Below are 22,587 nucleotides of genomic sequence, written 5' to 3' on the forward strand. Positions count from 1 at the left end.
CCGGGCGGACGGCTGATCTAGCCGTCCGCCGGAGAAATACGTAAGACGAGTTGTGCTCAGGCCAAGGAAATCGGCCGCTTTGATACCATGTTAAATTTAGGATTTCACTAATTCTTGGATTTAATTACAAAGACAATTGATGGTGCTTATAAAGAGCACTTACATGATAAACATAGAAATAAATCAAGACAACTATGGAAAGAGATAAATATAAAATTCCTACCTACTAAGATTGGCCTAATTGCTAATTTAATTAAGCTACCTAATCTAGCTAGCTTTCCCATTCAACCCACTTGCCTAATCCACACCAAGATAATCCAACGGTCTAGATTTGACAAATCTTAACAATTAACCTTTCAGTACCATTATCGAGAAGCATGCTTCGGATGTTACTTGCCCTCCACTAGAAATCTTTTAAGTTGTGCCATGTAGATATTGGTGGTGGTGTAGACACAGAAGAAAAATTAGATGCTTTAAGGCGCATTAGTTACTTTCCTAAAGACAATTTTTGCCCCACCAATTGAAGAACTGGTACACACTGGATTTCTGCGAGATTGCGTTCAAGATATAATGAATTATACCTCTTGAGCACACGTCGACTATGTGTTGTGGGTGTCCAACCCTTATACATGTTGGGAAAATACGGACTGACTGCAGCGGACAAACTTTCTCCTTCTATATGTGAATCAACAAAATAGTCAGGCTAGCAAAGAACAAGAAACCACAAAGCACAAAATAGCAATCCGCAAGCACAAAAAGACCCCTTTTTTGTTTTTTGTTTTTTGTTTTTTTCTCTCTCTCCACTCTCCTATGTTTCTCATTTTTTTCTTGTCACACGTAATCGACACACCACGGACTTCTTTTTCTTATGTTGGTGTGTATTGGTGTGGGGCCCACATCATGGGGATGATCTCCATAACATTACATTCGCCAAACTATAAGGCTCTATGGATACGTGTGACCGGTGTGCACACAAGGCCACAGGAAAAAACCTTACACTTCTTCGCCGTGTGCTCGACGACATTTCTTGCTCATATCTCAAAGTACTCCCATGGCCGATTTGTCACCCATGGGCTTGGCCCTGTCCCTTGTGGAGAATGCCCCGTTATGACACGGCTTAATCAATTATTCTTGCAATTAAGCGTTAGTGCTGCCTCTTCTCTGTGGTGTATGCTCGATGTACTCAACCCAAAAGAAAAACTTTTTTGGTGTCATTTCAAGACGGCCTCTACCTGCACCTCCTAAATGTGGGCTAGACCACCGGTTCCTAATAATAGAAATTTCACCCGGTTCACAAACATGCGAAATGCATGTTGGGTGCAACCTCATTATGATATAATGGGGGGTGCTAGGTCTTGGTGGGTCCGAACTTTGAATGATCCATCATCATTATAGGAGTGCAACTCGGGTCAATATTTGGGAATTTTGTTGAGCTTTTGGCCTTTTGCAATAAAGTCTGGTCTGGTTCGGGTTAATTCAATTATTTTTTTTAGCAAAAGCTCAACCCTACCAGACCCAAATTGCACCCATAGTCATCAAATTTATGGGCCAAGCTCTGGTTCATTTATGGTCACAAAGTCATGCAAATCCTCTATTCTAACTTCCAATAATATCTATTTTTAGTGAGATTTGCTAGGAAATTTTGAGGAAAGCCATTTTGGGGCTGACTTTTACAGGAGAGAATAGCCACACGGCCCACACATCTCACTTTTTAGCAGAGGTTGTCATAACACTTAATTCATCGAGGGGCCGATCTCTCCTGCAAAAGTCAGCAGTGAAATTGCCTAGAAAATCCAATTTTTAGCAATTAAACATTAGGCATTTGCTCCATAATTTTATTTCTAGTAGCAATCAATTTGAAAGCGACTTATTAATTCCTGGCTAAGAACTTCATTTTGTTCAGCCGGTGTATTTTTCTACAACAAGGCCTGCCAAATGAAGGGCCAAGATCTCCCCATGTAGACCGTCTACGTGTCTCTTATCATCCTTATATGTTGTTCGCATGTCGGTGCTCAAAGGTTTTAAAAAATATACTGGGGCCCACTTTTTTCAAGATCCAACCCATTCAGTCCTAACCTCTACAGATCAGAGGGTTAGGTATATCCTATATAGTTGATTTTCATGGCCCAGCCTTTTTACCTTGGGTCCCAACAAATGAAGGGTATGGATCTTCAAACAAAGTGGGTCCCAACAGACATGAGTCCATATATGGTGGGAAAAGGGCACGCCGCGAAAGAATAGTCTTTATAGAGTATATGGGGAGAAAAATATTCAAAAATGCCGCGAAAGAATAGTTTTTAGAGAGTATATATGGGGAGACAAAAATCCAGCCTGTGATTTAATATCTCCCAACTGTCTTCTACCTTTTCTCTCTCTTTCCGCCTTCATTTCTTTTCCCGTCAACGAATGTGGGAACGACAAAACAGCCTAAAAATCCCGAATCCATAACATATTCCCACTTATTCCTCTTCTTCTAAATCTTTCCACCTCTCTTTCTTTCTCTCTTCATTTTTTGGGGGGAGAATAAAGAGAAGGCAATTTGATTTGGCGAATCGATTTGTTGTTGAGATGGGAGGCTGTGCAAGCAAACCCAAAGGCTTGAAGCCTGATTCAGAAATTCCTCTTCCTGAGGATAAATCAGTCACCGAGTCGAAGATCGGAGGAGTGGAGAAGTTCCAAGAAACGAAGGAGATAGTGAAAGAAGACAAGGTGGAAGAAACAGAAGAAACAGAAGAAAAAGGAAGCAAACGAAGATCTCTGAGTCATTTGTTTAAGGAGGTATGGTTTGTTCATTATTTAGTGCAAGTTTGTTTGGATTCAATTTTTTGTGATAGCTTCTAATTTGTTATTTGGGGGCGAGGTTTCTGAGCTATAGCTCAGATAAGCTATTTGAGCAAGCCACTATAAATACACCATCTCCCATGCTGCTTGACTCATCCAACCCATTCATTCCATAAAAGGAACCTCACTTAGATAGGATGTTACTAACAAACCATCTCCATACAATCATCCTAATTATTCGATCTGGACAAGAACAAAATGGACCTATTTTCTAGACGTCCATTTTAAACCTTCACAAATCAACGCTTACAATGATCTTTTGGAGATGATTTCTTAGAGACACTCTATCCATGTTAGGCCTTATAGAATCAATATGTAACATAACCCAAACAACATAGCTACCTACCCTATTTATATGAGTTTGCTTAGATAAGCTATCTTAGGTATCGCTGAGAAACCTGTTGTTACTTATATTTTTTCTGTTATTTCCTGATTGAATTGTCAAATGAGCAAGTGCAAACTCTTGTTTTGGTCCTTTTTTTTCACTTGACTTAGTGGATTGAGGACATCAGGACCGTTGATTTTGTAAGATATGTAATAGTTGGACAAAAGTCGATGGCCCAAAATGGTGTGACACAGAGATCATTAGATTTGTTTGTTTACCATCCATTTATAGGAGATTGAATTGGACGGCTAAGATTTGTTTAATCACCATGATTTTCGTCTCTGTGGGTCCTTATCGCAGTACACGTGTGCCACGTCTATGGTGGAGATTGGGCCCATTGACCTATATGATTTTGATTGCAAATCGACGGTCAAATGGGCTATATTCAAGAAGATGTGCTATTCAGATGATTCTAAAATTTCCACCCTATTCATATAGACCAAATTTCAATGTATAACCTTTTATTTTCGTTTAATATTTAGGTTGGAGCTTTGAGGACTTTACATTTTCTTCTTTTTCAGCTGTGACTCCAAGGAGCTAGATGATGTCCATCTCATCGTTTTGGGCCTTCTTTTGTCTATGGATCAATTACCAAAGGGGGACAAAAATTAGGCAGAATTATCAACTGGACCCAGGCTTTTCAGAAATTACGAATGGGGGACAAAATCTGTACGGATGGAAAAATGTGGTCCAAAATGCCCTTTTCTTTTCTTAAAGACCACGTTCCATTTTACTTTTCTACTTTTCCCTTTTCCCTCTTCTTTACTGTTTCATTTTCTACTTTGGGGTTTTTTTAACCTAGCATTGGACATGGGAAAACTCAACAAACACGTGAGTAGTTTTTTTTTTTTTTTTTTTTTCATTTTCTCTATCTAGGTTTTGTTTTTTTATTTTTTTAGGGTTTTGCAATGTTTTTGTTTTCTCAATATCTGTATTATCTTGTTTAGGGTTTTGTATTTTGTTCATCTCTAATGATTTCTGGTGGATAACCCTATTTTGAGAGTTGAAAACCCGATTTCAGGTGGATACCCTATTTTGAGGTTTTGTTTTGAGAGTTGGAAACCCTGTTTAGATATTTAGTACGCCCCATTTAGATACTTGAAAACCCCTCTTTTATAGGCCTTAAAACCTTTAACAACCCCCTTTTGGAGAGTTAAAAACCCATCTCTTATAGACTTTAGAAGCTTTGAAAACCCCCTCGTAGAGAGTTGAAAACCCCTGCTTATACATAATCCAATTTAGATAATGGATAACTCCCTTCATAGATTTGAAAAGCCCCCTTCTATAGTCTTGAAACCCATTTAGATACTTGATACCCCCAATTAATCACATGATAAGCCTTTTTGTCCTTGAAAACCCTCCCTTAGATATCTGTTAACCCCAATTTAGGTACTTGATAATCCCTTTGGGACCTGAGAAGCCCTCTATAGACACTTGAAAACCCCAATTTAGTTACTTGATCAGCCCTATTTTAGACTTGAGCCCCCTAGCCAACCATGTTTATTGACTTCATAACCCTCATTGAGACTTTAAAACCCCCATTTAGAGTGTTGACAACCTTGTTTAGAGATTTGAAAATTCCCCTTATTTCAACATTGTTCTTCTGACATCTTGTGTGTCTTTGTAGGTGTTTAAAAAAATGGCCGAAACAATGGTTTCTCTTCTTTTAGACTATGATGAAAAATTGAAGGATGAAGTTTCGTGGGAATATATCGGTGGGAGGAAGACATTCTTATCGAATGGACGACGAATCAATTTCTAACAATTTAAAGTTCTAATCCAGAAAAGAATCAAAACTATAGAAGGGCAGGTGATTAAATCCATAAAGTGTCGATACGTTGTTGATCCATATATATCCACTTTAATGGATGTCGATAATGATGATGCCTTCCAAACCATCATGAGGATGCTTGATAAAGATGTGTTTAATTCTATGATGATATACATATTCAAAAGCATTAGTGACAATGGTAGAAATTCATTGTATTCGTCAATGCTGCCTCCAAACAATGTTTCTATTATGGGACCCTCTAATAATGTAGCCATTCCGTCTACTTCGAATGCACCCCAAAATCTTCCTCGAGAAGCAGAAAATGTCAATCGTCCCCCGCGTTTTGAAGTGGATTTGCAAAGAGACTACGATGATGAACTTGATGGTACCAATATAGGAGGTGATTCAATACAACCGACTCTAAGGTATTGTACTGCTTTACCAATGGTATTCCCCCTTCAATATTTGAAATTCAAAATTAATCAATCTACTAGCCTGATTATATATTGTTGAACTATGCAGGTCTCGCATTCTCCTAAATGAAGAGTTTACACATGATTTGACGGATCATGCCACTGAAGATATCCACGACAGACAAAGTGATGGAGATCTGGAAATGCACTTCAATAATGAATTTCAAGATGATTTTTGTGTCATGAGTGGTTATTTTGAAGAAGATAGGAATGATGATGATGATGATAATGATGATGATCATAGTGACGATGACGAGGATCATCATGATGGCATTGATGATGATCATGATGTTGATGATGGAAATCTTGGTGTCCCTCATGACAGCAGGCTGCAAATGGAAGTAGATGATATGTTTGTTGGGGCTCATGAGGTAGATGCTGATAATGTTGAGCTTGAGAAGTTAATGTGTGGGGCAATGTTTGCAGATATGAAACAGTTCAAGTAGGTAGTTCGAGAGTATGCAATTCGGCAAAGATTTAAGTTTGTGAAATCAAAGTCAACACCAAAAAAATATGCCGTTCGATGTAAGGAAGAAGGTTGCAAATGGCGTATATCTGGCATTAATCATATGACTTATGTGTTAGTAAAGACGTTTGTTCCCGACCATACGTGCACAACTCAACTAAGGGGCAATGATCACCCTTTTGTAACATCAGCTTGGGTTGCTAAGACATGCTTACGCTTATTCGGTCGCCCACAAGAGATCGGGACAAGGATCATAAGAGAATATATTAAGATGCATTGTGGTATAACTATAAGCTATCGAAAAGCGTACATTGCGATGAACATCATCCTTGAAATTAAGTGTGGGAATGTTGAGGACTCTTACCGCATATTGCCTGCACTTTCAGTTGAGATGATGAGAAGAAATCCTGGCACCTATATGCGTGTTTTCCGTGGAAGAGATTTACGTCCAAGGGGAGATGATAGGTTTGTTCTCTTATTTTAGACATTTGGTCCCAGCATATGTTCCTTTAATCGAACACTCAGACCTATAGTTTTGGTTGATGGTACACATCTACGAGGTAAGTATTTAGGAATCTTATTGATTGCAGTCGGGGTTGACGGTAACAACGGATTATTTCCATTAACGTTTGCAGTTGTCGAGACCGAGAACAAAGATAGTTGGAGGTGGTTTCTTAGGTTGGTGAGAGAAAACGTAATGTCAGCGGAGACGAACGTATTCACCATATGCTCTGATCGACAAAAGGGGTTGATGCAAGCAGTACCTATAGAATTACCTAATGCAAATCATAGTTATTGCATGCGTCACCTCGTCGCCAATTTCTATTCTGTGTTCAAAGATCTTTTACTAAAGAAATTGTTTTGGAGAGCTGCACGGGCATTGAGAGAGTGTGTTTTTAAAGAAACAATGGAGAAGATTAAGGAAAGGAATGAAAATGCACACAAGTGGATAAGTGACATCCCCAAGGAACATTGGGCTAGTTTTTATTTGAAGGGGGATAGATATGATGTATTGACGACCAATAGGTTGGAGTGTTTCAATCCTGTCTTGAAGGATGCGAGAAAATTGCCGATTGCATCATTGGTAGAACACACTCGATGGAAGACTTCTGACTTCTTGCAGAAACGTCAAGAAATGGGTCAAGGTTGGCAGACAAAGTTGACCCATTACGCAGAAGAACATATGACATTGGCAAGGGAAGAAAGCCGCAAATATACAGCTTATCGAATAGGTGTTCATGATTATGAAGTAAAGCCGCCAATATACATCTACTTGCCTTGTCTCATTCTTTAACAATTTTTTAATCAATTCAGTCCTCCTAGCCTTCCCATTCTCCTCCTCTTCTTTCTCTTCTTTTTCCTCCTCTTTCTTCTCTTGTTTATTCTCCTGCTCCATCTCCTTAACTTTCTCCTCATCTTTGTCCTCCTCTCTCACCTCCTCTTTCTTCCCATTCTTCTTCTTCCTTAGTAGCTTCCTCTTTTGGGGTAAAAGTGATCCGTAGGGGCTGATCACGTTGTAGCTTGGTTTCCTATTACGTGCCTCCATCTTCACGCATCTCTCAATGCTCCCTACTTCCTTTTTTTTGGTCAATGGTAACAGTACATGTTGTTTCTTTCCTCTCCTCCTCTTTTTTCTCTTCTACCTTCTCTTTCTCCTCTTCTTTGTCTTCTTCTTCTTTCTCTTTCTCCTCCACTGCCTCAAACCCTTCGAAGTGTCCTGCGCCTATTTCTTCTTCGACTTCTTCAACTTTTTTCGTCTTCTTCCAAAATAAGTGTTCTTACTTTTTCTAACCTTTTTCTCCATCTCTCCTTCTCCCTTTGAAAGTCCTCCCTCTCTTTTCTGAGTGCCTCCTTTGCCTTTCTTATCCTCATCCACGATCTCCTCTTCCTTTCATCATCTCCTCCCTCCTCATCCTGACTATCCCCATCTCTCTCTATGTCTTCATCCATATCAAGGTTGGGCAATGTTGAGGTTGTAGGGAATTGACCCAATATTTCTTGGCCTTCTATTGAAGCCGTTTCCGCGGGTTCCTACCATACAAATAAAGCAAATGATGATGAGTTTTTAAACATTAATCAATAACAAAAATTGATATGCTCTATTGGGATACCTGATCAGTTATATATTCTACTTCCTCCTCTCCTAGCGTCAGTGCGACCACCACCTGATGATTGAATAAGTTAATTCCTCAATAAGAAATTACAATTGATATAATATGGTATCTAGTTTTATGTCTCACCTAAGATTCCTCTATTTTTTTACTCTGGACAAGAGCATACTTACTCTACTCCTTTGCTTTCCAATCCCATTTTAGCATACGAGGACGGGCATTTGGATCCTTCGGAACCCATAAGTTCGTATGCTCATATAACCACACCTGCATAGACAAGAGAAAGTTTCTTAATCATCGCAAAAATTACAAAGTTTAAACTTTAACGGGTTGAATCTATCATACATGGATTGCCAATGAGCACCCTCCAAGATATGTGCCGCCATGCAAGCTGACTTTGTTAAGATATCCTATCAACCAATCATAAACAGCTTGGCTCCAGTTGTAGTTACCAATATTTTTTAAATCATCCACAAAGGGCCAGAACAACTGATCGACTTGATGGGCACTCTGAGTAAATAGGACGGTGGCAAATAGGTGTAAAAGTACATATGTCACGGTTTTGTTTATGTACTCTTCCTCGATTCTCCCAACTATTGCCAATATTTTTTAAATCATCCACAAAGGGCCAGAACAACTGATCGACTTGATGGGCACTCTGAGTAAATAGGATGGTGGCAAATAGGTGTAAAAGTACATATGTCACGGTTTTGTTTATGTACTCTTCCTCGATTCTCCCAACTATTGCCTTGATTTCCTGTAGAATAACAGATGCTACAACATTTGCTTTACGAAATGGCCAGCCATCAACAAGAGGAGGAGGGTTTCTCTTGTCAGTTGATATAACCCTGTTCACATTTATTGCCTCCCCTCTGACTGGTAGGCCTAACGCTAACGCTACATCGTTGGCTTTAAAAGGAACTGAAATACAGCCTAATCTGAATGATTTAGTGGCAGGATCCCACTTATCATATAGTGCTCTGATAAGGGGCTTGTGCATCAAAATTTCTTCAAGGTGGATCAAATGCTTGAACGGGGTCTTCTCTAGTGCCTCATAATGGTGTTGCTGCAACCCCATCTTACCCAATGCACTCTTGAAACATGAAGGCGAACATCTTGCAGGGACATAAGGAGCCTGCAAATCAATTAACATCATCAAAACATTAAATGGCATATGAAAACTGAATGATATTGAAAACATAAATATGAAAAACACTTACATGTTGCTTCCTCCCTTCAAATTTCCCCTTCCCCTTTTGCATTTTCCCCCTCCTCTTAAGAATCTTCCCCCTTTGAATCTTAGCCTTCTCCCCCCTTTTTCTGTCACCTTTGCCATTTATCAAAACAGACACAATATATAGATCTGTGAAAAAACAAACAAGGTTATCAACTACATAATAAGGTTATCAAAACTTATATTATTTTAAATCAAAGGCAAGAGAAGAAAGAAGACAAGGTTATCAACTACCATGTGATGACAAGAATGAACACAATTAGAAATTTTGAATTTAAAAAAAACCTATTTTTTAAGAGGTTTGCATTTCAAAAATAATCATACCATGATTAAGTTGTATCGGGGGCTATTGCTTTTGATATGACATGTATTCACTATTCTTTCTCTTCTATGCTTGCAAGTGTTGGAGATGTTGGCACTTTTTCATTTATAACGAAATGGCAGATTGAAGCCATTTATGACCACTGCCTCAATATAACTTTCTTTCCTTTCTTATTCTTACTCTTTTTTTTTTCAAGGTGTGTGAGCAAGATATAGTAATTTCGTGGTAATGAAGTATACAACATCAAGGACGATATGGATTCAACTAGCCAAGGCAGTACAAGAGAAATATTTGAATGGCTGGTAATTTTATTCACAGAAAAAGACCGAGATGGTCAAGACAAGAGAAATAAATTTTTAGCACCCTTGAAAATCACAAAACAGTTCTATAGTGGAGTGTCTTGACCCACATATAAAACCTCCATTGCATTAAGGCCTGCCACTTCATTTGCGCTTATTCAAATGTGCACCGAGGAGACATCCGTCTCATACGCGATTTCCAAAATAGTGTTCTCCAATATCTAGAGAGGCAGACTGGTTGGCTAGAGATGGAGTAGCGAGGGTTGGGATTGAGTTTTTTGGTCTTCTCCTTTGCCTATTGTCTTTGTTTGACCATCTCAGAGCTAGCTTCATGCAATCTATAGGTGAAACCTCTAGTTGGGAACAAAAGGAAGAGAAGAAGGAATTGGTTTGAGGACAAAAACCTCAGTCATAACCTGATTAGAAAGCACCATTTCCTAGTGGCTAAAATACTCTATAAAATGCCACCATATTTCACAACCAAATTATAAGAAAAAGGCAAGCTTTAACAGTGCAAACACTAAAACACGAGTGTGATAATACCATTATTCACAAGAGATAGAACAAAGATTGGGCTGATGCCATTTCCTATTAACCAAATAACTAAAAAAAACAATACATATAACAAGATTTAAGTGATGGAATCATTTCCCAAAGTAGAACAAGAATTATATAATTGGCAGAGCACAATTAGGAATAATGTCAACTTTAAGAGACTTAGAAAAGGATGCTAGAAAGAATAAGAAAGCTAGCTGAGATATACACAATAGAAAGAGTATACAGGAAGTTCTTTGAACCTTTTTTTTCTTTTTTAAAAAAATTGATAGCAACTCACATATTCCTCTATAAGTTAGACAATCCTAACACCAAACATCATGAGGAGACAACTAAAGTATTTAACACTAACCAACCTTGAGAGGAAATCTTCATACAAATAAGTAAAATAGAACAGGTAGACCATTCAAATAACTGAAATAAAAGATCCGAAAATAAACATTACAATTTAGGATCAAAAGCACTCTCACAAAATATGAAAATCAATTTTCACATCAAAGATCATTCAATCACTTTCATAGTCATCATTTTCCAAAATTTTTTCTGGAAGTTAGTGTCCTGTTTCAAACCCCTTCTAATACAAACTGAATTTTTTTTATTTTTTTTAACATCCATCGTAATCTAGCTTTAGTCTCTATATATATTTTCATTTCACACATCGTTTTTAAATACATTCAAATCATAGTAGGGAAAGGCACACACACACATTTTTTTTATATCAGTTTTCACATATTTTTTTACTAGTCTCTTATTTATACATTCGAGTATTGTAGACACCCCATTTTGACCGAACCCCTATTCACTTTGTTTGATAAAAAAACTATCAAATCATTGAATTAGAACCTCAAATTTCACCCTAAGCTTGCTAAGGGTCCTAATTAGGTCCCCGTAAAATTTCGTAGAAATCCGAGTATGTTTGCCTAGTGAACGAGCCGAGAAGGAAGCCTAGTATAAATGCATAAGGGGAGTGATTTATCTGCAGTAGGGAATATCCAGTTGAGAAGGGGGGTGCATTTATCCTGTAGAGGTCGCGCATGGGCCGAAAAAGACACGGATTACGCGCGTGCATTTATCAATTTCCGCCCGCCTAATCCACTTTTTGTCCCATTATCAACACCCTATTTTTGATATAAATATCTGCTTAATCTGATTTGAAAAGAAAGGGGGAGATATTTTCATTTTTGTTTTTTTTGTTTTTTTAGAGAGAGAAGCTCTCGGGTTTTTCTAGAGAGAGGAAATAGATCTCGCAAAACCCTTTCTTTTTTTTTTTTTCCGATCAACTTCGTCTTCTCCGGTGAGCTCCAATCCGTCTTCATCCTTCAGCTAGCCGCTATTCTCTACTATCATCTCTGCAAGATCTGAGAAAGAGAGAGAAAACCTAGAGAGATAAAGTAGATCTCGTCACCGAAACCCTAAGATCTGATTGTTTATCTTCTCCGATCATAACTCTGGCCAGATTTCGGCAAATTTCTTGCTGGATCCCGGCCATTTATCAGCTATCTTCATCATTGCTTCCATGGATTCCGATCCCCACTAGTCATCTTTGCATCTAGATCCCCAATTTTTCTTCTTCTTCTTTAATTTTTATCACCACAAACCCATTTATTCCGGCAACGGCTATAGATTCCGGTCAGCCTTATTTCTGCAATTCGCAACCCTATCAACACTACTTTCAATTTCAAGATCTGCAAGGAAGAAGAGTGTGGATTTTGGGGTTTCTAACATTCAAGATCTAGGAGGAAGTAGAGACATCGAGGGTGAAGAAGCTCAGATCTAGAATATTCATCTTTCCTTTCCGGTAGACTCACCAGAACCCGACAACGCTCTGATCCTCTATCTTTGTGCGCAATCTAAAAGAAAAAAAAAGAAAAAAGAAAAATTCTCTGTAAGAGAGAGAGAGAGAGAGAGAGAGAGAGAGAGAGAGAAAGCTCCGGTCATCCTCTCCGGTGAGCTCATCGGAGCTCCGTCCGATCTGGATCTTTTGAACAATGAAGCAGAGTTATAGACGTTTGTTTCCAAGGGTTTTTCAATCAATGTCACCAGATCTGGTGATATCTCGGTGTTGAGCGGGATTCCGGTCATCTTTCCAGACATGTATTACGGTTAATTGCTCGTCGTTCATGGCCTTCTCCAGGTGCTAACATCACAGGACATTAACAGTATGGATCTGTAAGTTTTTTGCAAAATTTGTCTGAAATCTGCAATTGAGGTAATTCTCTGTCATTTCCCCCAAAATTGTTTAATTTTGTGTGAATATGTTGGATATCCGGCGAGCTCTCCTACCTTGGATCAGATCTGTAAAGTTTTGTCGCCATTCTTTTGAATTCTGATCACCTCGCGTTTGTTCCGATGGTTTCGCCATTTATTCCAACTAAGTATCATTGATTCTAGGCTATACTTGAGTATGCCAAATTTAAAGAGAATTTTTGGAAAGTAATTTTTAGCAAGGAATATCCAATTCCTGTGTGTTCGGTTCTGCCCTTGCATTGTTAAATTCATCTGCAATTATATAGCATTTTGATCCTGAGATTTCACAGAGACCTTTGATAATTCTTGAAGTACTTTACATGCATGTTTAAGAATTTCTGCTTGCCATGAAAATCTTGTCACATTTTTTTTGAGGATTTGAAGATGTGCATCCAGTACATTTAATAAGTTCCAAAGGCTGAAACTTCACTCTCAGGACAAGGTTTTAATTCACTTAGAACTGAATTGTAATGCTGCAGTTGAGTTTCATTTCAATTAACAAGTAGTTGAGTTTTCTCTTTCTCAACCGTTGAACTTGTGTTGGAACCACTCTATTAGTTCATGATCAAACACCTACGTGGACATTTGATGGCCACCATGTGTTCGATTGAATGACTCTGTGAGTTGGATTAAGCCTTGATGTTTGAAATTGCACCAAGTTACATTTTTTTTGTGAAGCTCCACTTAAGCCTCTAAGAGTTAAATATAGAACTAGTGCTGTTGCCTTGTTGGAACTAAAAAAAAAAAGTGGATTCTTGAACTGGATTTCTATTGTTGAACATGAAGCTTTCTCTATTTGATCATTCATGCTTATCCATTGGTTAAGATAGGAAGCCATATATATAATTGATTTTGGATTACAGAACTATTAGGATTTAAGATGTGAAGCTATGAATTGTTTTCAGAAGAATAGGCTTGAAAGCTATGTTCTTGTTATGTTTGGGGTTGACAATTATGTTCAAAATGATTTTAATGATAACAATATGTTGTGTGTTGATCAAGTATACATGTCAATTAAGACACAATCCAAGGTTCAGGAGTCTGCATTAATATTACTATGAAATATGATTAACCAGTTTATAGGTTTCTTCTCTTGGGATGGGATTCATATGTTAAAGTGAAAATCATTAGAGCTTTGTAAATTAACGCCAATGGAATATCATTTGGTGACATGTTCTAAATTTCATTTGTATCATAGTTAAGCCTATAAGGCATTAATTAGTTAAGGGTACACTGGCTAATATTGTTGAGCTTGCATGTGCATAGGCATTAATTTTTTTTTTTAGTTACCTGTTAGTTGAATGAAGTAAATGTTAAATGAATAGGGTTCAACATATTTAAATCACTCTTGAAATGAACTCCTTTTGGTGTATTATTTGTCGTATGGTTTTAGCATGTCCGTGGTTTGCAATATACTGTCATGATTTACATGCTCTTACATATCCATTTGACCATTCCATTAGTTAGTCACCTTATTGATAGTGGCACAGTTTAAGTACAAATGAAGTAAGAAATTGTTGATATTCTTTTGATGGTCATATCTTGTTTGGTTTATTAAATCCTATGAGATGTACACTATAATTCTTGCAATAGAAATGCTCAGATAACCCTTTCTTGTGAATATTGGTGAAAGTAGTGAATAAGTTGTCACCTATTTGTATACCATTAACTCGAATGTTATATTCTAATCTCATGTGAGCATTTTTAATAAAATTTCTTGTTAGATATCTCTATCTCTATCATTGCAAAGGCGATGAAGGCGCTAGCCCAAGCCCATCCTTAGGGGACTTACTCAGTCTAAGTAGCATACCCCTCCTTTGTGTAGTAGACTTGCCTAGTCTTTTAGACGCCTTTTAGATATTAGTAGCCCCATTCATTGTGGGGGGGGGGATGATAGGGATACTTCGAGCCCTCCTTTGTTTATATGAGACTTACCCAGTCTCATCAGATGTTTACGTCATTTGTGTTTCAGAGACAAGCCTTGTCTCATATAGAGAGTTTCCCCTTTAGAAGGCTTACCTAGTCTGATGTTAGAGCCCTCCTTTCTAGATCAAGTCTTTGACTCATTTGCCCTCCCTTATAGAGCAATAGAGAGTCTTGGACTCATTGGCTTCCCATTTAGAGTTGGTTATCCTATATGTTAGGAGTTTGCCCCGTAGCCTTTTGGTTCGTCTGTTAGATAGGAGTTTATCCTTTAAGATGCTTTTACCTGCTAGGGATCTTAGATCATTTTCATTGTTCTTGGGACACCAGTTACTTGTTGTGGATCGTCTCTTTGAGGCGTTAGTTGCTTGTTCGGGGTTTTCCCTTTGGATTTAGGGTTTTGCCCTAGTTTGTGGTGTTACTTGCGTGTTCCCTTTAAGAGTGAAAACATTTAAAGGTCCGAAGCATTGGAAAATCTTTAAAATCCAAAAAACCTTAAAAATTTGAAACTCAAAAATATTTGAAAAACATTAAAACCGTTAAATCATTTGAAGTGTTAGGAGAGTTCGTTTCAAACTACGTTGGCTTGATCCCTTTCCAAAGGGTACGTAGTGCAGCTTGGGATTCATATCCCAAGTCCAGCCAAACCTTTTAAAATAACATTTCAAACCTTCTAAAACTACAAAAATTCTTCAAAACCTTTTCAAAAATATCTTCCCCTAGAGTTAGGAGTATGTCCTAGATATTTGAAGTGTTTTAGAGTTAGGAGGTTGTCCTGATTTGTATTGATATGGTGTGTCCTATCGTGTGAGTGTCCCTAGAGTTAGGAGGCCTCGAGTTGATCGGTTAGACATTTAGTCGAACCGATGGCTAGACTAGGAAGCATATAGTCAACCCATGGTTTTCCTTAGAATGCACAGCCTAGATACACATAGGGTATAGGGCCCACCTGCATTGGCTTAAGGCTAATCAATTTGCATTAGTTAGGGCATATAGAGAGTCCTAAAAATTACAATTCACATGAACTTAAGCAATGGTACGAAAAGCTTTAAAAATCAGTCGAGTCTAGTGGATCGAGTCTAGGAAAGCAGTTCTAGATGGTTAGGCATCGTAGTTTAGAATAGGTCATCGAACTACGTTGACTCCGATTCTTCCCGAGGTCGGGATACGTAGCGCAGCCAGGGTGGATGGCCATTCTGGTCCTAGTCAAGTCCTGCATTAGAGTTTTAGGATTTGTCTTGTCCAGTCATATATAGAATTGATTTGTGTTTTATGTTTTGACGTGTTTTCTTACTTTCTTGTACTGATACTATACCTTTAGCTGTAGCTTGCATGTATATGTCTACCAGAACTTAGACACCCATTAGACATGTTACTCATAACCTAGCTTTGCTTAGGTGACACATCTTTCATTTCATTTTGTGTATGCTTATTTTTTTATCCTCAGGAAATGCATGCTTAGGTAGACGACTCCTGAGAATTGTTCCTATTTCATATGATTTTCGCCTGAAATTTTTGAGGTTAATAATAAATGGCATAAGAGACCAAGTGCTTGCACTCGGACGAATTGGGGGTGCTCTTCAGACCTTCTCCATTCGTAATCAGGCACGAACTCATTCATTTCTGGTTATCCATGGTCTACAGAGCATATTTTGTTGAAGGATCCATGGCCGTATACCATGGATGGCGACTCTGAGTTTGTTTAGGTACGTTTCGAATCCGGACTTGTTCCCGAATCGAGAGGTATCTCTTTTATATCGCCACTCGTGCTATGCTATGAGGGTGGCATCCGTTTCGAGAGTTCCTTGGTAGAGCTCTCCTTCACAAGTGGATGATCCAAGAGGCCGCTTGGGGCTCGTCCCCCACCTCTCTCCCGGATCGGGGTCCACAAGTATGTTCGTTACAGCTCCAACCTATCAGTTCTACACCTTAGAACCAACCTGAATCCATATAAAGGCTCTATTTACTAGCTGACTAAAGAGGGGTTTTCAAGTCTCAAAACAAAACCTCAAAATATAGTTATCCACCTAAAATAGGGTTCCTAACTTAGGGTTTTCAAGTCTTTAAACAGGGTTTCCAAGTCTCTAAATGGGGCTTACCAAATATCTAAAGAGGAGTTTTCAAGTCTCTAAATGGGGCTTACCAAATATTTAAAGAGGGGTTTTCAAGTCTCAAAACAAAACCTCAAAATAGGGTTTTCCACCTGAAATCGGGTTTTCAACTCTCTAGGAGGGGGTTTCAAAGCTTTTCAACTCTCTAAGAAGGGTTTCCAAATCTCTAGAAGGGGGTTGTCAAAGGTTTTAAGGTCTATAAAAGAGGGGTTTTCAAATCTTTAGAAGGGGGTTGTCAAAGGTTTTAAGGTCTATAAAAGAGGGGTTTTCAAATCTCTAGAAGGGGGTTGTCAAAGGTTTTAAGTTCTATAAAAGAGGGGTTTTCAAGTCTCTAAATGGAATATTTAAAGAGGGGTTTTCAAGTCTCAAAACAAAACCTCAAATTAGGGTTTTCCACCTGAAATTGGGTTTTCAACTCTCTAGGAGGGGTTTTCAAATCTCTAGAAGGGGGTTGTCAAAGGTTTTAAGGTCTATAAAAGAAGGGTTTTCAACTCTCTAAATGGGGCTTACCAAATATTTAAAGAGGGGTTTTCAAGTCTCAAAACAAAATCTCAAAATAGGGTTTTCAACTCTCTAGGAGGGGGTTTTCAAAGCTTCTAAAGTCTATAAGAGAGGAGTTTTCAAATCTCTAGAAGGGGGTTGTCAAAGGTTTTAAGGTCTATAAAAGAGGGGTTTTCAAGTATCTAAATGGGGCTTACAAAATATCTAAAGAGAGTTTCCAACTCTCAAAACAAAACCTCAAAATAGGGTATCCACCTAAAATCGGGTTTTCAACTCTCAAAATAGGGTAATCCACCAGAAATCATTAGAGATGAGCAAAATACAAAACCCTAAACAAGATATAACAGATATTGAGAAAACAAAAGCATTGCAAAACCCTAAAAAAAAAATGAAAAACAAAACCTAGATAAGGAAAATGGAAAAAAAAAAAAAATACTCACATGTTCGTCGACTTTTTCCACCTCCAATGGTGGCTGCAAGTGAAGGAGATGACTGGTAGGTTAAAAACCCCAAAGTAAAAAAATGGAAACAGTAAAGAAGAGGGAAGAGGGAAGAGGGAAGAGTAAAAAAGTAAAAAGGAAAGTCGTCATTAGGAAAAGGGCATTTTGGACCACAATTTTCCATCCGTACATATTTTGTCCCCCATTCATAATTTCTGAAAGGCCTGGGTCCAGTTGATAATTCTGCCTAATTTCTGTCCCCCTTTGGTAATTGATCCTCTGTCTATTATCAGTCATAAAGTTCGTTTTGGGTGATGGGGGTGTTCATGGTAAAAATGGGGTACAAGTTTTGCGGTACTCCTGTAGGGCATTCTAAGAATAAATAATTTTTTATATCCGCAATCACTTGTTTTGGAGTTTTTATATTGGCATCCCTTTCTTTTGTCCTATACTTTCCGGATGTACCTTTCTAACAGCTGTCAACACCATCTGAGAAGTTTAAATTTGGAAAAGGCTATTGATATTGTCACTACCTTATTTTGATAATTGCACAAACTTAAATTTAAACCTCTGTTAAAGGTTATTATTAATCTCCAGTACCTAGAAGCCATTTAAATAATAAAAAGACAACTGATTTGTGCAATTATTAAAACATGGTAGTGGCAATATCAGTAGCCCTAAAAGGGGGTGCCAATTTTAAAAGGCTATTGATGTTGGCACTTCCATGTTTTGATAATTGCACTAACTCACCTTGTCTTTTATTATTTAACCAATTGCCAAAAAGCTCTGGAAAGCCAATTAAAAAGGACAAGGTGAGTTAGTGCAATTATAAAAACATTCTAGTGCCAATATAGGTAGCCTTTAAAAAAAAGTATTCAGATTCACGATTTGGATCATCCAACGTTCCACGGTGACTTGTGCAAATGGGATCTTTATGGGGCTGTTATGTGCTTATATTATGGGGAGCTTTAATGTAGTAGTTATGTAGTTATGACTTATGAGTATGTGGTTTGGGGTAGTGGGGTTAGTTATTTGTCTTGTTAGTGGGTAAGTGTGCTTGTGATGTGGCACTCTCTCTTGCTTGTATTTATGTTGCAGTAATTCAATGAAAGGAAAGGAGGAGAAAATTTTTGCAGCAGCAAAGGAAACTTCGTTTTGAAGAGTCATGGCTCCTCTCAAATTGAGCTGTTAGGAGGTCCGGTTGCATCAACCCCTTTCCCTATCTATTTCTCTCTTTTTCTTGTTTATTTGTGTTGCGGCCGATTACGAACGTAACAAGTGGTATCAGAGTCGTCGATTCAGCGCCATGTATGCGTCTTTGGAGTTTTGGGAATCCATATGTGAAGATTTGCAGGAGATTAAAGCACTAGTTTTAAAATTGATCGAAGGACAACAATGATTGGTGGAAGGTTTGAAAAAAATTAGGACAACGTTCATGGAAATGCGCAGAGATGAAGGAAGGCTGAATCTTGAAATTTTTGATGTCTGGACAGAGGAAAAATCCACCATTGATGATCATGAAAAATCTTATTTCTTTTCAACTTTGATCACAACAGATTTCAGAAGTGAGATTTAAAGGATCACAGTTGTTATTTATGAAGAATATGAAGGTTTGAATAGGGCTGCAATTCGGGTCGGGTTTTGAAGAACCCAACCCTACCCGAGAAATATCTCTTGTCGGGTTTTTTTTTCGGAAAACCCACGATTCCCAAACCCAGCCCTACCCATGATAAATCTCGGGTCGGGTTTTTGATGCAATTTTTTAACGAAAACTCTAGTTTGGCAAGGCAACTCAACTCATAGAAGTAGAAAACTCAAGCATGGCAAACTCTTTAGTACATTAACTAATAACTAGTCCAAAGAGAATAAATTGATGCATTACCAAATGAAAATGATTATACTCATGTCAGATAAACAACAAACTCTTTAGTGCAGTAACTAATAACTTGTCTCCTAATATATACTAAATTAAGTAACTCGGGTCGGGTCGGGCCCCTTCAAAACCGGCTCGACCCGATATTCATCTAGGTTTTTGGATCCTAAACCTGACCTGACCCGAAACCCGAGAAACCTAAACCCAACCCGGGGCTATTTTCGGGTCAGGTCGATGCGGGTCGAGTATAACCCGGCTCGAGTTGCAGCCCTAGGTTTGATGTCAATTTTAGAGAAATGATAAATACGCCCCTTTTCATCACCAGGGATACCCAGTGGATTTGATTTCCATGTACACTGCAGTTGGGTGTCCCTGGTGATCAAAAGGGGCGCATTTATCATTTCCCCAATTTTATTGTTCTACCAAAGTGTGCCCAATAGAATTTGGGACCCCGACGGACTACATTATTTTCTCCAATAATTCGACCTTGAGGACAAGGTCGATTCTAAGGGGGAAGGAATGTTATGTGCTTATGTTATGGGTAGCTTTAATGTAGTAGTTATGTAGTTATGAGTATGTGATTTAGGGTGGTGGGATTAGTTATTTGTGATGTGTTTAGTGGGTAAGTGTGCTTGTGATGTGGCACTCTCTCTTGCTTGTATTTTTGTTGTAGTTATTCATTGAAAGGAAAAGGATGAGAAGAATTTTACAGCAGCAAAGGAAACTTTGTTTTGGAGAGTCATGGCTCCTCTCGAATTGAGCCGTTAGGAGGTTGAGCCGTTAGGAGGTCTGGTTGCCTCAAATCAATCCCTTTCCATATCTATTTTTCTCTTTTTCTTGTTTATCTGTGTAACGGCCAATTAGGAACGTAACAGGGGCCTAATAGATGGACACTCCAAATCATCCTACGCATATAATCCCATGTATTGTGAATTTGTGATGAATATCACGCAGACCCAGAACAAACTGATTGTATAAAATTGGATTTATGGCATTAATGTTTGCTTCTTAACTCTTCTTTTTTTTCCTTTTCAGAATGAAGAAGAGAAGGAATCGACTCAAAATGTTGAAGCAACTCCAAATGAAGCTGAACTAACTCAAACCCAAGTAAATGAAGAAAAAGAAGCAAGTCCCAAGAAGACTGAGGAATCCAAGCTCGATGTCCAGGAAAGTGAAAAGGCCGAGGAAATCCCAACTGAAGGAAAACCTACTCCAGCCATCGTTGATTCCGAAACAGTGGAAAGAGAAAAGATATTTGAAGTTGTTACCGTAGATGAGGCCCCAAAATCTGAAATTCCGGTCGAAGTTCAGTCGCTCGATAAGGAAGGAACTACAACAGTTGAATCCTCAAAGAAAGAAGAAACAACTGCCAATGTTGAATCCACAAAAAAGGAAGAAACAACAGTTAATGTTGAATCCACAAAGAAAGAAGAAATAACAGCTATTGTTGAATCCCCAGAAGAAACATTAGCCAATATCGAATCCCCAAAGGAGGAAGAAATATCAGCTAAAGTTGAATCCCCAAAGAAGGAAGAAGAATCAATAGCTAAAGTTCAGTCTCCGAAGAAGGAAGAGACGGTAGCTGTTTAATGACATTGAGAGGGTCGTTTTATCTGTCTGTGGTCTTCTTTATAGTTATTCATTTTGAACATTTGTGTTCCTTGTTTTCTTATTTCGGTTTTTGTTCGTTTGTTCATTCTTCCCCTCAGTTTCTCAGACGACATTAAAATATTGCCATTTGTTAAATATCTTCCTCTGTTTTCTTTTCCTTTTCTGTTAAATAACACCAGATATTGTGCAATGAAAGTTAAGTTGAGTTTTGGATGTAGACACAAACTTGAAACTCCCTGTCATTAGCCATTAAACTACTAACAGAGGTCATTAGTGCCTACTGCAGGAAAACCCATCATTTAACAGAGAAAGATTAAGGTACTGCACCCTACCAAAGGAAAACCCTTTATTTTAAGAGGGGAAAGCTTTAGTAGGATGCTAGGGTTCATAATGAGCCACATGAGGTGAAACCTGATTCACATGGGCAATATTGGAGAGCAACTTTTAGGGGTATAATTGAATATATATAAAACTAGAAGGATAATTTATGAGAGGACTGAAAGCAGTAGTGTACATAATCTAAAATAGTCTAACCAACTTCTTGTATCCTAAATTTATTCTTTTATTTTCATGTAGCTACCAAGTGCTCTAGAAAAATCTTATGTAACTTCTAAAATAGGCTATAGGATGGGTTAATTTAGAACGTTCCCTAAGAGCTTATGTGTAAATCTACCTCTTCCTTCAACAAGAAACTGAGATTTGAGGTTCTGAATCAGTCTTGAGAGGACTTTCTTTGAAATAATCCAGAAGAAATTCAATTGTATTCTCTAGTGATATTGGAACACTTATTCAATAAATTCACTATCAAAGCTGAGTTCTTTGGGAGGATGATTCTAACAAGGAAATTGGGTTTCTGAGTGGGGTATGACATTTCACATTAACAGTCTATTGTTGTATTTTCAGCCTGCAGGTATAGAGAATAAAATTGTCTACTTATTTTTAATGAAAAAAATGATAATATTTAGGCCATGCTTAGCAGCCATAATTTTTTTTTTTTGCTGAAATATTATTTTATCCAGTGATAACAGAGGCTCAAAGAGGGTGGGAGAGGGAACTAATTGAGAGAGCATGACTGAGGAGATGGTGAGAAAGAAAAATTCTACTCAAAATTGAGTTTTATTTTTCCTACATTCAGCCACTTTACGCCATCTCCTCACTCCTCCCCTCTCAATTCTCTCGCTCTCCCACCTCTACCTAAAATACTAACTTCTAATATGATATGAGAAATAATATTTTCACCTCCTCTCTAGGTATTTGCATCCCCCTTTGTTTGTCTTTTCCTGAAAATGGTGTCATTTTCAAGAAAAGAACATAGAAAATGTAGCAGAAATGGATTTTTATTAGGTTTATTTATGATCGCCGGTAAAGGGAATATTTCTTATAGTGAAAAGGTTGTGGAAGTGTCATTTCCCAGAAACTATTTT

The 22,587-nt window shown here is 38.0% G+C and overlaps 2 protein-coding genes across 3 annotated transcripts; one reads left to right on the plus strand and one right to left on the minus strand.

Annotated features, from left to right (window-relative positions):
* The first annotated feature begins 2,337 nt into the window (after positions 1 to 2,337).
* LOC143880981 (uncharacterized) lies at positions 2,338 to 21,300 on the plus strand. Its single transcript, XM_077383957.1, has 2 exons — positions 2,338 to 2,778; positions 20,588 to 21,300. The coding sequence occupies exons 1-2, from the start codon at positions 2,569 to 2,571 to the stop codon at positions 21,140 to 21,142; spliced, it is 765 nt and encodes a 254-aa protein (XP_077240072.1). The 5' UTR covers positions 2,338 to 2,568; the 3' UTR covers positions 21,143 to 21,300.
* LOC143880980 (uncharacterized) lies at positions 5,717 to 10,966 on the minus strand. 2 transcript variants are annotated; one of them, XR_013251826.1, is made up of 6 exons: positions 9,606 to 10,966; positions 9,268 to 9,410; positions 8,393 to 9,182; positions 8,177 to 8,314; positions 8,048 to 8,101; positions 5,717 to 7,967 (listed from the first exon to the last, which is right to left on the minus strand). XR_013251826.1 is itself a non-coding variant. In XM_077383956.1 (3 exons), exons 2-3 carry the CDS (start codon positions 9,307 to 9,309, stop codon positions 8,514 to 8,516), a joined length of 711 nt encoding a protein of 236 aa, XP_077240071.1. In that variant the 5' UTR covers positions 9,310 to 9,410; positions 9,606 to 10,966; the 3' UTR covers positions 8,327 to 8,513. The 2 variants fall into 2 exon arrangements, 1 of the variants encoding a protein (XP_077240071.1); XM_077383956.1 differs by lacking the exons at positions 5,717 to 7,967; positions 8,048 to 8,101; positions 8,177 to 8,314 and having other exon boundaries at positions 8,327 to 9,182.
* Positions 21,301 to 22,587: the final 1,287 nt, after the last annotated feature.

The sequence above is a fragment of the Tasmannia lanceolata genome, unplaced genomic scaffold, assembly GCF_043159265.1.
Source record: "Tasmannia lanceolata isolate RefF3 unplaced genomic scaffold, GAP_Taslan_0.1 ptg000007l, whole genome shotgun sequence".
NCBI classification, from domain to species: Eukaryota; Viridiplantae; Streptophyta; class Magnoliopsida; order Canellales; family Winteraceae; genus Tasmannia; species Tasmannia lanceolata.

Coding starts and splice junctions, on each gene's coding strand:
- LOC143880981 (XM_077383957.1), top strand. CDS start 2,569: ATGGGAGGCTGTGCAAGCAAACCCAAAGGCTTGAAGCCTGATTCAGAA. Junction 2,779..20,587: donor TGAGTCATTTGTTTAAGGAG/GTATGGTTTGTT, acceptor TTTCCTTTTCAG/AATGAAGAAGAGAAGGAATC.
- LOC143880980 (XM_077383956.1), bottom strand. CDS start 9,309: ATGCAAAAGGGGAAGGGGAAATTTGAAGGGAGGAAGCAACAT. Junction 9,183..9,267: donor TTGAAGGGAGGAAGCAACAT/GTAAGTGTTTTT, acceptor ATTGATTTGCAG/GCTCCTTATGTCCCTGCAAG.